Genomic DNA, 13057 nt, shown 5'->3' with positions numbered 1-13057 from the left:
CTGCGGCCTGCCCTGACCTCCTGCCAATTTGCTGTATTGAGGAATGTAGAGCAACTGGGGAGACAAATGGAGCAAGAATAGGGTCTCATCTCTCATGGAAAAGGTGTAATAATCAAGAAAAGCGCTCACCTGAAAAAGTAGTGAAAGTCACAGCAACTGAAGAAACATGAAACGGCTGCAGCAGCCCCACGGTGAAATAAATGCTAAACACTGGAGAGAAGGGATAAATCCACGCTGCTGTAGGAATGGAGACCAAGAAGAACAAAGCCTGGAAAGTGATTTATTGTCAACGCGTTTCGGAGTCAAAACAGCTCCTTCTTCAGGACAATCACCTTCTCTCCAGTGTTCAGAATATACTGTATTGAGCAAATTCTGCATGTCCTGACCCTGGTCTATTTGACTATGCTTTATGGATATAACCCTTAAGTCCAAATTCTTGTGCAAAGGTTAGAGGATGAATATCAGGGGTGCTTCTAGTTTCCACTCATGCCAAATCCTTTGCAACCAGTGGCATAACTAGAGTTCAATGGGTCTCGGTGCAAAATTTGGACCTGGCCCCCCCCCTTGGGGTGTAGGATAATTATGCTGACACTTGATTGTTAACCTCAGCACCCAGCTGTCCCATACTCCGATATCCCGATATAATATCTGACATTATAATGCACCCCCATAGTCCTTCATATATTATTATAATGCACCCCCCATAGTTATCCATATATTATAATACACTTCCCATAGTCCTCAATGTATTATAATGCACCCCCATAGTCCTGCATATAGTTTAATGCACCCCCATAGTCCTCCATATAGTATTATGTAGTCCCCATATAGGATCATGCAGCCCCCGAATACCATTATGCACCCCCATAGTCCTCCATATAGTATTATGTAGCCCCCATATAGTATTATGCAGCCCCCATATAGTATTATGCAGCCCACGTATACCATTATGCACCCCCATAGTCCTCCATATAGTATTATGTAGCCCCCATATAGTATTATGCAGCCCCCATATAGTATTATGCAGCCCACGTATACCATTATGCACCCCCATAGTCCTCCATATAGTATTATGTAGCCCCCATATAGTATTATGCAGCCCACGTATACCATTATGCACCCCCATAGTCCTCCATATAGTATTATGTAGCCCCCATATAGTAGCATATAGCCCCCATATCGTATAATGCACCTCCATAGTCCTCTGGCCATTGCCATTAAATACGTACTCACTTCTCCTCGTCCCCCGCTGCTGCTTTCTCCTCAGCATGTATCCACTGTCTCACGCTCAGCACATTTCAGCACAGTGGTGCGCAGTAGTGACACCATTGCACTACACTGTGCTGACACGTCAGAGTGCAGCCGACACAACTGGTGAATAATGAAAGGGAGAGCGACGCTTACTAGCTCATCATTGCTTTCAATTGTATCGGCACCTGAGCTGCCGATACAATTGAAAGTGCGATCCTCAGCGGGGGGAGGGGGGTGGTGCCAGCCTAATAGCGGTCGCATGGTAAGCCACCATTGGCACTGCGCCACTGGCTGAGGTCTTCGGACCCCCTAAACCCTCAGGCCCAGTCACGATGGCATCCCCTGCAACTGCGATCATCCCACCCCTGGTTGCAACTCAAAAGATCCACTACAACCATGTCGGCTTTATGTAAAATGAGATCCCCCTTCTAGCAATCAGATATTTATCACCAATCCTGTGATGTCCAATCTAGAGGTCACAAGCTGCAGCGATCACATGCTGGAGCCTATAACAAAGACTAGGGCATCAGTGGAGAGGCAAAACTGGACCTGGGAAAGGTAAGAATGGTACATTTTTTATTTAAAATGAGCCTATCATAAAATATACATCTGTGCTGAACGACCCTTTATCAAAAATGAAAGTTAACGAAAAACCTATAATTCTGAAAAAGTGTTGCATGTAAGGTAAAGAAGGGGGAGCCGTTCAAGAGCATTTAGCATGTTCTTACATATTTCATGCGCTGGACCCATTAAGGACGACTGAAACTGCATAAAATAATAATAGGCGAGGCTTTTTATGGAAAGCTTTATTCACTCTGGAGATATTTGCTGGGAAACGCTGGGTATGTTGTGCGCGCTCAGCTGAACTCAGAATAAATGTTTTTAGGAGAATGGGGGAAGCACAGAGCTCAGCAGATACGGAATGTGTATGATCAGCCTAAAAGGAAGGACTATCGCTCTCCGCCTCCCTTCTCCTTATTCTTTGCTACTTTAAACAGGTCCAAAATTCTGTGATGATTAATTTTTTTAATAAAAATCTGTATGGTGGTTGGAGCTTTGTTTTCCCAATACAAAACTCTAAATTGTCTGCAAATACATAAGGATTGTCTGCAACCAACATTACAGGGAACTTTGGTGACTGCCAGGAGAACGTTACCTGCCTGACTGTATTATGCCACTGGTAAAGTTTGGTGAAGCCGGGAGAATGTTAAGCTATTGTTTTTCAGGGTTCGGCATAGGCCCCTTAGTTCCTTGAAGAGTTTGTCCACTACTTGAACAGCACTTTCGCAATATCTAACCCCTGTTACGTCCCCACCGGAGTTCGCTCCAGCGACTTCTACTTTGATCACCAGGCGACGGCGTGTTGCTGTCGTGGATGGTGCTGATGATGGGAGAGGAGTCGATGCCAGCGGCGCTGGTGGGTGCAGGCTCCGCTCATCCAGTGGGCTAGGTTGCCTTGGAATCTGCAGTACCACTGTCTGACTGTAGGTGGCGTGTGTTTTCCAGCTGAAGTTACCATCATTCAGCTACAACCAATGGGAAGACACCACACCCTTCTTATTTCCCCTCCTGTCTGCTGACTACTGCCAGAGATAGTTCTGTATTCCTGGTTCCTGTCCCGCCCTGTTCTATTTAGTGTTTCTGGTGTTCTGACTTCTGCCTGTTCTCTGACTACCCTTCTGCCTGATATTTATGTACCTCGTTGCCCGATCCAGATTTGACCTCTGCTTTGTTTTCTGATTACGTCCTTGCCTGTAATTCTGTCCCTGTTTTGCATTTCCCAGTTCGACCCTGCCTGACTACTACTCTCATCAGACTGCAGCCTTCCACAGGTAGTGATTACTGGAGTCCTGTGTAATTCCAAATCCCTGTATAGGGGTTAAAGGATTTCAGGGTTCTAGGGGTCCTGCTTGGTGAGTGGCTTCCCTCTAGCCTGTCCATTACAGCCCGTCTGAGTCTGTGGATCCAGGCAGGCATTACAACCCCCCATGTACTCACCTCCGATGCCAGTGCCATGCTGGTGACGATCTACTGAGGCTTGCGTGTTGTTTTATGCCTCAAGAGCCCTGCAACCATTCAGTAGCTGTTCACGCTCACTTTTTGGGGATGAAATTGACATCCGAAAACAGTAAGAGCTCTCTGACACCCTCTTGATATCAGTTACGTCTGATGGAAGTGAGAGAGAACAACTGCTAATTGGTTAAAGGGCTCATGTGGCAGAACGTCCCAGAAGACCAGGCTCAGATGACGCTGGAATTGCACCGGCGTCGTAGAGGAGTACAGGAGGTTTTTATTTTAAATGGGGGAATATAGTGATTGAGAAGGGGTAGTCCGAGTAGTGAACACCCCCTTTAACACTTGAGCACAAGACATTTTGGACAATTGTAGCTTCCGAAATTGTGGCAACAGTTTGAGGAAGGCTAATGATTGGTGAGCGTGCTCGGGACTGCTTGGGACTCAATCAAGCATTGGGGTGCTCGGGTACTCACGGTGCTCCAATGTTTCATCCGTGAAACAACAAATACAAAGCACAGGATTGCTTCTCTGAATGATGGGATCCAGCAGCCCAGTGAGATCCACTTGCAGTCACTGAATGGCTCTCAATGGGGGTTAAAACAATGTTTTTGGATGTAGTGTGTTCTAAAAACAAAATGAAAAATCCCCCACCCTATCTCCCCAGAAGTGGTCCGTTAATGGCTGGCTGTATGTGGTTGGAGAGCCGAACTGCCCAGCCGTTGACTTCCATTATACTCGTTACTCGAGTAGAGCCCTTTCAGAGCGTCTGACCTGCTCGACTCGAGTAACGAGTATCCCAGCATTTTATTACTCACCCATCTCTAGGGATGGTCCTTTTCTGTTCCCAAAAAATGTGCACAGTCCATAAAGACATCGTTGGGGATGTTTCATGTAGAAGCCTTGACTTGTCATGTAGAGCCCTGACCTCAACCCTCTCCAACACCTTTGGGATGAATTAGAATGGAAATTGTGAGCCCGGTCTTTTCCTACCACATCAGTATCTGACTTCACAAATGCTCTTTTGGAAGAAGGGGCAAAAATTCCTACAGACACCTCAAAAATCTTAAGAAGATAGACTTTATTTCTTCAGATTAAATATGGTAGAACCTACGCATAAACTGGTATATTTCTAATTCTTTGTGTTGATTTCCTTGTGTCGGATTTCATTTTTAGAAATAAAGTCTATTTTTTTAAGAAGTGCTGGATTTCCCGATTTTTTGGGGATTATTTCCTTACTATGCGATAGCTTTTTGACCTTGACCATAATCTTAAAAGCGAAGCGATAATTCAGCCTTGCAGACCTATATCCAGCCTTTCCTTGCCTCCTTGATGCTCCCCCTTGATGTGCAGGAAACTACAGCCAGCCCCATTCCCTTGCAGTTCCCCCTGCACAGTGGGTGGCTAACAAAATCAGGGAAGGGGCTACCTCATAAAACCAATTATGTACATTATTCAATACTTTCAAAAAGTGAGCATCTTTTCAATAAGGTCTGTAGCCTTTTTATTTGAAGAGACTAGGAGGTCCAGGTAGTCAGAAGAAGTGACGGTAGGAGTAGGTCATTACTACAGGTGGATATGAGACCTTTGACTCGTGGGGGATCAAGTTTGCATATGGAGCGGTACCACCAGTAATGATTACCATAGATAAGACACTTTATTTTGACTACTTTACAAGCATTGCTGAGGGTCGTATAGCCGGCGCTCCACCTCACCAAAAATTATCGGTACTAGATTAACCTTCATTTCATTCCATTTAATGACATTACCACATGGTTAATAAGAGAATGGGGCGAAATTTAAAACAATGCTATAAAAGAAAAAAAATAAAAAGTTAATAGTAATATCATTTACACGATAAGAGCTTTATCGACAACATTCGGTGACATCCATAAGTTTGGGGCTACATTATGACTTTGGCCAGATCAGATCGCTCAGTGCAGCTGCTACATAAGTGTAATGCGGGTGAATGGGCTCAATGTGCGACCTCCTACAGTAAGCCGACAAGCAAAAAGTCAGAACCAAAAAGTCAGATTTTTTTGCAACACGGTTGCGGTACCCAAGAGGTCGCAGGGCAACTTAATCCATTCACCTGCATTAAAGGGAACCTGTCTACAGATTTGGTGACTATAAGCTGCGGCCACCACCAGGGAGCTCTTATAGAAGGCATCCTAACATGCTGTATATAAGAGCCCAAGGCTCTGTGTAGAACGTAACAATGACTTTATAATACTCACCTGAGGGGTGGTGCGGTGCAGACTGGTCAGATGGGTGTCTCCGTTCTCAGATACCGGCGCCTCCTCTTTTGGTGGAGACACCCATCCGACCAGTCTGCAATGCACCGCCTCTTAGGTGAGTATTATAAAGTGTATATATAATAAATATATTTCAGGGGCACTACAATACTTTGATCTGCCCTGCTCAGGACATCAATACCATCGAGTGTGGATGACGTAGGACGCGTCATGCACCTAGGCTTCAGAAGAAGGAAGACAAAGATGGCCGAAAGAGGAGGCGCCGGTGCCAGAGACACCCATTCAACCAGTCTGCACTGCACCGCCCTTTAGGTGAGTATTATAAAGTGATTTTTATGTTCTACACAGCGGCCTGGGCTCTTATATACAGCATGTACATATACACTGGTGTACATATACAATGGTGGTGGCCGCAGCTTATAGTCGCCAAATCCGGTGAAAGGTTCCCTTTAAGCTGCAATGTGGTGATTTTTAGACGTGTCCAAAAATCGCCGTTTAGCACCAGCCTAAATCCAAAATTTGATTAAAAATATAAGATTAAAAATGGGATACGTTACTGAGTATCTCAGTTATAACCTCAGCACATTCATAAGAGTGCGACTGCACTTTTAAACAGAAAAAACCCATTAGTAATCCTCATCGTATTGGTTAAAGGACAGGCAAATGTAAAAGAAAAAATCCAATAACAATGTACCCAGGGAATAAAGAGCAGAAATTGGCAAATATGTGAACTCTAAGCTATACTACAAGAGAATTGCATGCTGGGACGTTGCCCATCTAGAGTCAACAGTTGCCAATCTGTCCTGAAAGCTTGCAATCATACGTGACTTTATATCACAGAATCCCTGATTATTATTGCTACAGTGTATTCTAGTCACATTCCCATGATGACAAAGCCTGACGACTTTCATTCATCCCCTCCGGATACTTTAAAATTGGGCAAATGTTTCTGGATGCCATCGGTCATCCCTGGAGAAGCCTTACCCTTTTTGTTTTTTTAAAGGGGTTATAAACTGGAAGAAATGTAGTGGACTGGACAGTTTTCGACATATTCATATTCCCATCAATCAAAATGATACAGACTGCATAGAGTATAACTTGTAGTTAGAGACTTTGCAAATTTAGTTCCTTCTCGTCGCCACCATTTTTTGCTTTTTTCGTCCCCTCCTTGGAGCCATAACTCTTATTTTTCCGTCGAGAACTTATTGTAGTTTTGAATGACACCTTTCATTTTACTATATCGTGTCCTGAAAAGAGGGAAAAAGTTTTCCAAATATGGGAAAATGGTGGAAAAAACCCCCAAAACACCAATGTTTTTAGGTTTTGTTCTTACAATGTTCCTTGTGGGGCTAAAAATTACCCGCCAACATGATTTCTCAAGGTCAGTACGATTACGGCAACACCAAACTTGTGCATCTTTGGGGCCCGATTCATCAAAGTTTTTACACCAGGAAATTTTGAGACTTTTGGTGTTTTCACGTCAGTTTGAATCAGCTCTGCCGAAATGGGAGGAGGCTGGACAGGAAGGGGCATGGCCACGACCTTGTGTCCAATTAATTTAAAGCATTGAAATATGAATTGAGCAAGATGTGCTCATCCTACACCAGCGTCAATGAATTAGCTCTGCCGAAATTGGAGGAGCTGATATAGGAAGGGGCAGGACGGGGCATGGCCACGAGCTTGTGTCAAATTCATCCAGAGGGTTGAAGTATGGATTCAGCACCTTCTATTCCAGCAAGACGAGCTCGGGCTATGCCAGCGTCAATGAATCAGCTCTGCCGAAATAGGAGGAGCTGATATAGGAAGGGGCAGGATGGGGCGTGGCCATGACCTTGTGTCCAATTCATTCAGAGGGCAGAAGTATGAATTCAGCACCTTCTATTCAAGAAAGACGTAGTTGGGCTACGCCAGCGAAAATGAATTAGCTCTGCCGAAATTGGAGAAGCTGATATAGGAAGGGGCAGGACGGGGCATGGCCACGAGCTTCTGTCAAATTCATCCAAAGGGTTGAAGTATGAATTCAGCACCTTCTATTCCAGCAAGACGCGCTTGGGCTAAGCCAGCATCAATGAAGCAGTGCTGCCGAAATTGGAGGAGCCGAGACAGGAAGGGTCAAAACGGGGCATGGCCACGACCTTGTGTCCAATTTATCCAGAGAGCTGAAGTATGAATTCAGCACCTTCTATTCAAGCAAGATGTACTCGGGCTACGCCAGCGTCATTAAATCAGCTCTGCCGAAATTGGAGGAGCTGATATAGGAAGGGACAGGACGGGTTGTGGCCACGACCTTGTATCCAATTCATTCAGAGGGTTGAAGTATGGATTCAGCACCTTCTATTCCAGCAAGACAAGCTCGGGCTACGCCAGTGTTAATGAACCAGCTCTGCCGAAACGAAATTGGAGGAGCAGAGACAGGAAGGGGCAGGACGGGAATGGCCATACCCTCATGTCCAATTCATCCAAAGCATAGAAGTGTGAATTCAGCAAGACACCAGTATTAATGAATCAGCCCCTTTCGCTTTAGATTTGAGTGCTTAAAAAAAGACCCGTTCTGAACCCGTAGCTTTTAACTTTTTCATCTTTGTGAGAACTGGTTTTTTTTTGCGTGGTGATCTGGATTTTTTCTTTATACCATTTTAGGGTAAATATGACAGTTTGATCACTTTTTATTTCATTTTTTTGTAGAGTTGCAAGGTTTTTTTAAAAACTTTTTTTTTGTAACATTTTTAGATCTCCCTGAACCTGTGATTGCTTGTTCTATATATTGTAATACTACAATATTGCAGTATGTATTTAAAGGGGTTGTCCACTACTTTTACATTGATGGTCTATCCTTAGGATAGGTCATCAATGTCTGATCGGCCAGGATCCGACACCCAGCACCCCCACTGATCTCCTGTGCTGTCCCGGCGGCGGCAGCAGGCAGATGGAATGCTTAGTTTCGGCGCTGCACCGTCTTCTGATACTGGATGCAGCCGGGTACTGCATATCTACCTCCCATTCTGATCAATAGGAGGTGGATGTTCAGTATCCGGCCTTGGCCGCTATGAAAAGACGGAGCAGGGCCGGAACAGCTGATCAGCAGGGTGTGGAGTGTCGGATCCCAGCCGATCTTACATTGATGGCCTATACTAAGGGGTCCTTTGCACACTACAACATCGCAAGCCGATGCTGCGATGCCGAGCGCGATAGTCCCCGCCCCCGTCGCAGCTGCGATTTTTATGGTGATAGCTGCCATAGTGAACATTATCGCTACGGCAGCTTCACATGCACTTACCTGCCCTGCGACGTCGCTCTGGCCGGCGAACTGCCTCCTTCCTAAGGGGGAGGGTCGTGCGGCATCATAGCGACGTCACACGGCAGGCAGCCAATAGAAGCGGAGGGGCGGAGATGAGCGGGACGTAAACATCCCGCCCACCTCCTTCCTTCCGCATTGCCGGCCGGGACGCAGGTTGGAGATGTTCCTCGTTCCTGCGGCTTCACACACAGCGATGTGTGCTGCCGCAGGAACGAGGAACAACATTGTAACATCGGTCTTTCCCAATTCATGGAAATGACCGACGCTACACCGATGATACGATTACGACGCTTTTGTGCTCGTTAATCGTATCAAAAATGCTTTACACACTACGATGTCGGCAGCGACACCGGATGTGCATCACTTTCGATTTGACCCCCACCGACATCGCACCTGCAATGTCGTAGTGTGCAAAGGGCCCCTAAGGATAGGCCATCAATGTAAAAGTAGTGGACAACCCCTTTAAATTCAGACTCTCATAGGAAGCCCAATCATAGACCTTTGGCAATCACATCGCAGGTAAATGATGGGTGTTAGCTCGCTGATTAGTGGGGTCACAACTTCTGGTATCAGCAATGATTATTAATTCTCAATGGGGTACCCATATCCCCTTTACAAAATGCACTGGTATGTCAGATGCCCAACCACCGAGCAATTTATTCTGTTTCTGGCTGACAAAAAAGCAGCGCACAGTGCTTTGCAGCACTATAGAGAATGAATGGAGAATGAATGTCGCCTCATCTAATGGGATAATAGTGGCCTCTTCTGCCATTCACTGCTGGTCCCAGCTTTCCGGCTCTAAACCACCAACACGGTATCCCTTGTTTTCAACCGATAACCCCTATAAGTGCTTCTGTGAAGTGATTGACAGCAGCATTTAATGGGTTAAACAGCAGCTATCAGAGCTAGCTCTTGTTTCTGCCGATAGTGACAGGTGCTGGCTGTACAACACAGCCAGCAACTGCTGAAAATGGAGCAAGGTTGTCTCCTGAGATCGCTCCACACATCAACATCTGACATGTGCTTTTAAAAAAAAAGGAAAAACAAGGATTTGGTTACGGAAGTGCTGGCACTTCCTGCTGTGAGAGGGGAAGAGAGTGCAGTCTCATTTTGTGACAGAGCTGTACATTAAAACGTCGTAAGATTCCTTCTTTTGGGAGGTGAATTTGGGATGTGGGGACTATTTTGGTGTTTAGAACCCCTTTAAAAACTTTCGTACCTGTGTCGCTAGTGCTGCCATAGGAGGCATGTTAATCGGTAAATAACGCAATACACTGCTTGCACCAAACTGTACACTAATTACATGGATAATAAGGATTTCACTCAACCAAATATCACATTCAGTTATCTACGTGATTCAAAGAAGCAGCTTGGAAAAACAAAAAAAAGTCTCTTTGTGGGAAGACCGGGAAATATTCCTGAAATACATGGTATCTCATAGCTTAGTGGCACTTCCAGTACAGAGGGATTTTGGACACTGGCCCACCTTGTTGGACAGTTCGATTCCAGACCTATCCAAGATTTACATGTTGCCCGTGTCATCAGGGCTCTTTTATTAATACTTTTAGAAGTGGTTGAGTCCAAGTTTACAACAGTCACACAATCTTGTAAGACCCTAGAAAGCAGAGGATCCTACACAATATAAACCAGGCCTTTAAAACAGGCCCTTCGGGGTGCATATCAGTCGCTGCGTGTAGTGCCTTCAGGAGGAAAGGACGTCAGTGTCGATGTCTTTTCATTGGAGTCACTTTGCCAAGTGGTTAGGCCTTGAGTTCTTTGATGCCCGTAGCTACTTGGTCAAATTCTTGAGACTTTATCCTCTTCCTAAAAGCAGAAGCCAACAGCTACCTCGTGTTCTGCAGCTCCTCTCTCAGCCAGGTGGGCAGCGTCTGGCCCATCTTGTACAGCAGCTTGGAGAGCTCGATGTTATGGTCCCTATAATAATCCGTCAGGAAGGATCGGGACTGCAAAAAGGAAACCAAGAGGGATTAATACATTACAACGCATGATGACAAGAGTGTGTAGTCTACAAAGGCCTTCATACAGTCTTTTCTTTGGCCGGGCATTGTTTTTTTTTTTAATTAACCGTATTTTTCGGTTTATAAGACGCACTGGATTATAAGAGGAAACTTTGCAAGCCAGTCTGGCTGCCAGGTAAGGGGACTTATAGCTGCAATGCCCCTCTGGGAAATATTCAAATTGTCTCTCCAGTAAAGGAGACAAACTCTAGCACAGCACCACCTATTGGAAGTAGCGATCCTAAAAGTCACAAGTGGATTTTCGACAATCCTTTGCAATATGACTCAGGATATATAAGCCAGATCAGAATCCCAATTTGCAGACACGGTGTTTCGGGGTGCTTGCCCCTCGTCAGTGCAAAGTATGGGGGTGTCTGATCTGGCTCATGAGAAAGCTATGTGGGGACCACGGGGGAACACTATTCTCCTTAAGGAGACTTTGCAAGCCAGTCTGGCTGCCAGGTAAGGGGACTTATAGCTGCAATGCCCCTCTGGGAAATATTCAAATTGTCTCTCCAGTAAAGGAGACAAACTCTAGCACAGCGCCACCTATTGGAAGTAGCGATCCTAAAAGTCACAAGTGGATTTTCGACAATCCTTTGCAATATGACTCAGGATATATAAGCCAGATCAGAATCCCAATTTGCAGACACGGTGTTTCGGGGTGCTTGCCCCTCGTCAGTGCAAAGTATGGGGGTGTCTGATCTGGCTCATGAGAAAGCTATGTGGGGACCACGGGGGAACACTATTCTCCTTAAGGAGACTTTGCAAGCCAGTCTGGCTGCCAGGTAAGGGGACTTATAGCTGCAATGCCCCTCTGGGAAATATTCAAATTGTCTCTCCAGTAAAGGAGACAAACTCTAGCACAGCGCCACCTATTGGAAGTAGCGATCCTAAAAGTCACAAGTGGATTTTCGACAATCCTTTGCAATATGACTCAGGATATATAAGCCAGATCAGAATCCCAATTTGCAGACACGGTGTTTCGGGGTGCTTGCCCCTCGTCAGTGCAAAGTATGGGGGTGTCTGATCTGGCTCATGAGAAAGCTATGTGGGGACCACGGGGGAACACTATTCTCCTTAAGGAGACTTTGCAAGCCAGTCTGGCTGCCAGGTAAGGGGACTTATAGCTGCAATGCCCCTCTGGGAAATATTCAAATTGTCTCTCCAGTAAAGGAGACAAACTCTAGCACAGCGCCACCTATTGGAAGTAGCGATCCTAAAAGTCACAAGTGGATTTTCGACAATCCTTTGCAATATGACTCAGGATATATAAGCCAGATCAGAATCCCAATTTGCAGACACGGTGTTTCGGGGTGCTTGCCCCTCGTCAGTGCAAAGTATGGGGGTGTCTGATCTGGCTCATGAGAAAGCTATGTGGGGACCACGGGGGAACACTATTCTCCTTAAGGAGACTTTGCAAGCCAGTCTGGCTGCCAGGTAAGGGGACTTATAGCTGCAATGCCCCTCTGGGAAATATTCAAATTGTCTCTCCAGTAAAGGAGACAAACTCTAGCACAGCGCCACCTATTGGAAGTAGCGATCCTAAAAGTCACAAGTGGATTTTCGACAATCCTTTGCAATATGACTCAGGATATATAAGCCAGATCAGAATCCCAATTTGCAGACACGGTGTTTCGGGGTGCTTGCCCCTCGTCAGTGCAAAGTATGGGGGTGTCTGATCTGGCTCATGAGAAAGCTATGTGGGGACCACGGGGGAACACTATTCTCCTTAAGGAGACTTTGCAAGCCAGTCTGGCTGCCAGGTAAGGGGACTTATAGCTGCAATGCCCCTCTGGGAAATATTCAAATTGTCTCTCCAGTAAAGGAGACAAACTCTAGCACAGCGCCACCTATTGGAAGTAGCGATCCTAAAAGTCACAAGTGGATTTTCGACAATCCTTTGCAATATGACTCAGGATATATAAGCCAGATCAGAATCCCAATTTGCAGACACGGTGTTTCGGGGTGCTTGCCCCTCGTCAGTGCAAAGTATGGGGGTGTCTGATCTGGCTCATGAGAAAGCTATGTGGGGACCACGGGGGAACACTATTCTCCTTAAGGAGACTTTGCAAGCCAGTCTGGCTGCCAGGTAAGGGGACTTATAGCTGCAATGCCCCTCTGGGAAATATTCAAATTGTCTCTCCAGTAAAGGAGACAAACTCTAGCACAGCGCCACCTATTGGAAGTAGCGATCCTAAAAGTCACAAGTGGATTTTCGA

At 45.7% G+C, this 13057-nt stretch overlaps 1 protein-coding gene across 2 annotated transcripts in view; it reads right to left on the bottom strand.

Moving 5' to 3' along the window:
* Positions 1–5005: 5005 nt before the first annotated feature.
* Positions 5006–13057, bottom strand: part of NDST1 (N-deacetylase and N-sulfotransferase 1) — a 142904-nt gene continuing 134852 nt past the window's right edge. For both annotated transcript variants that reach the window (XM_075344347.1, XM_075344348.1), the window contains exon 15: positions 5006–10781. In XM_075344347.1, coding sequence (XP_075200462.1) covers positions 10662–10781 — 120 coding nt within the window. In that variant the 3' untranslated portion in view covers positions 5006–10661. The remainder of the gene's footprint in view (positions 10782–13057) is intronic.

The sequence above is a fragment of the Anomaloglossus baeobatrachus genome, chromosome 4 (assembly GCF_048569485.1).
Source record: "Anomaloglossus baeobatrachus isolate aAnoBae1 chromosome 4, aAnoBae1.hap1, whole genome shotgun sequence".
Classification (NCBI taxonomy): Eukaryota; Metazoa; Chordata; class Amphibia; order Anura; family Aromobatidae; genus Anomaloglossus; species Anomaloglossus baeobatrachus.
Note: the sequence above shows the minus strand (reverse complement) of the source record. Positions and strands in the feature narration are given on the sequence as shown.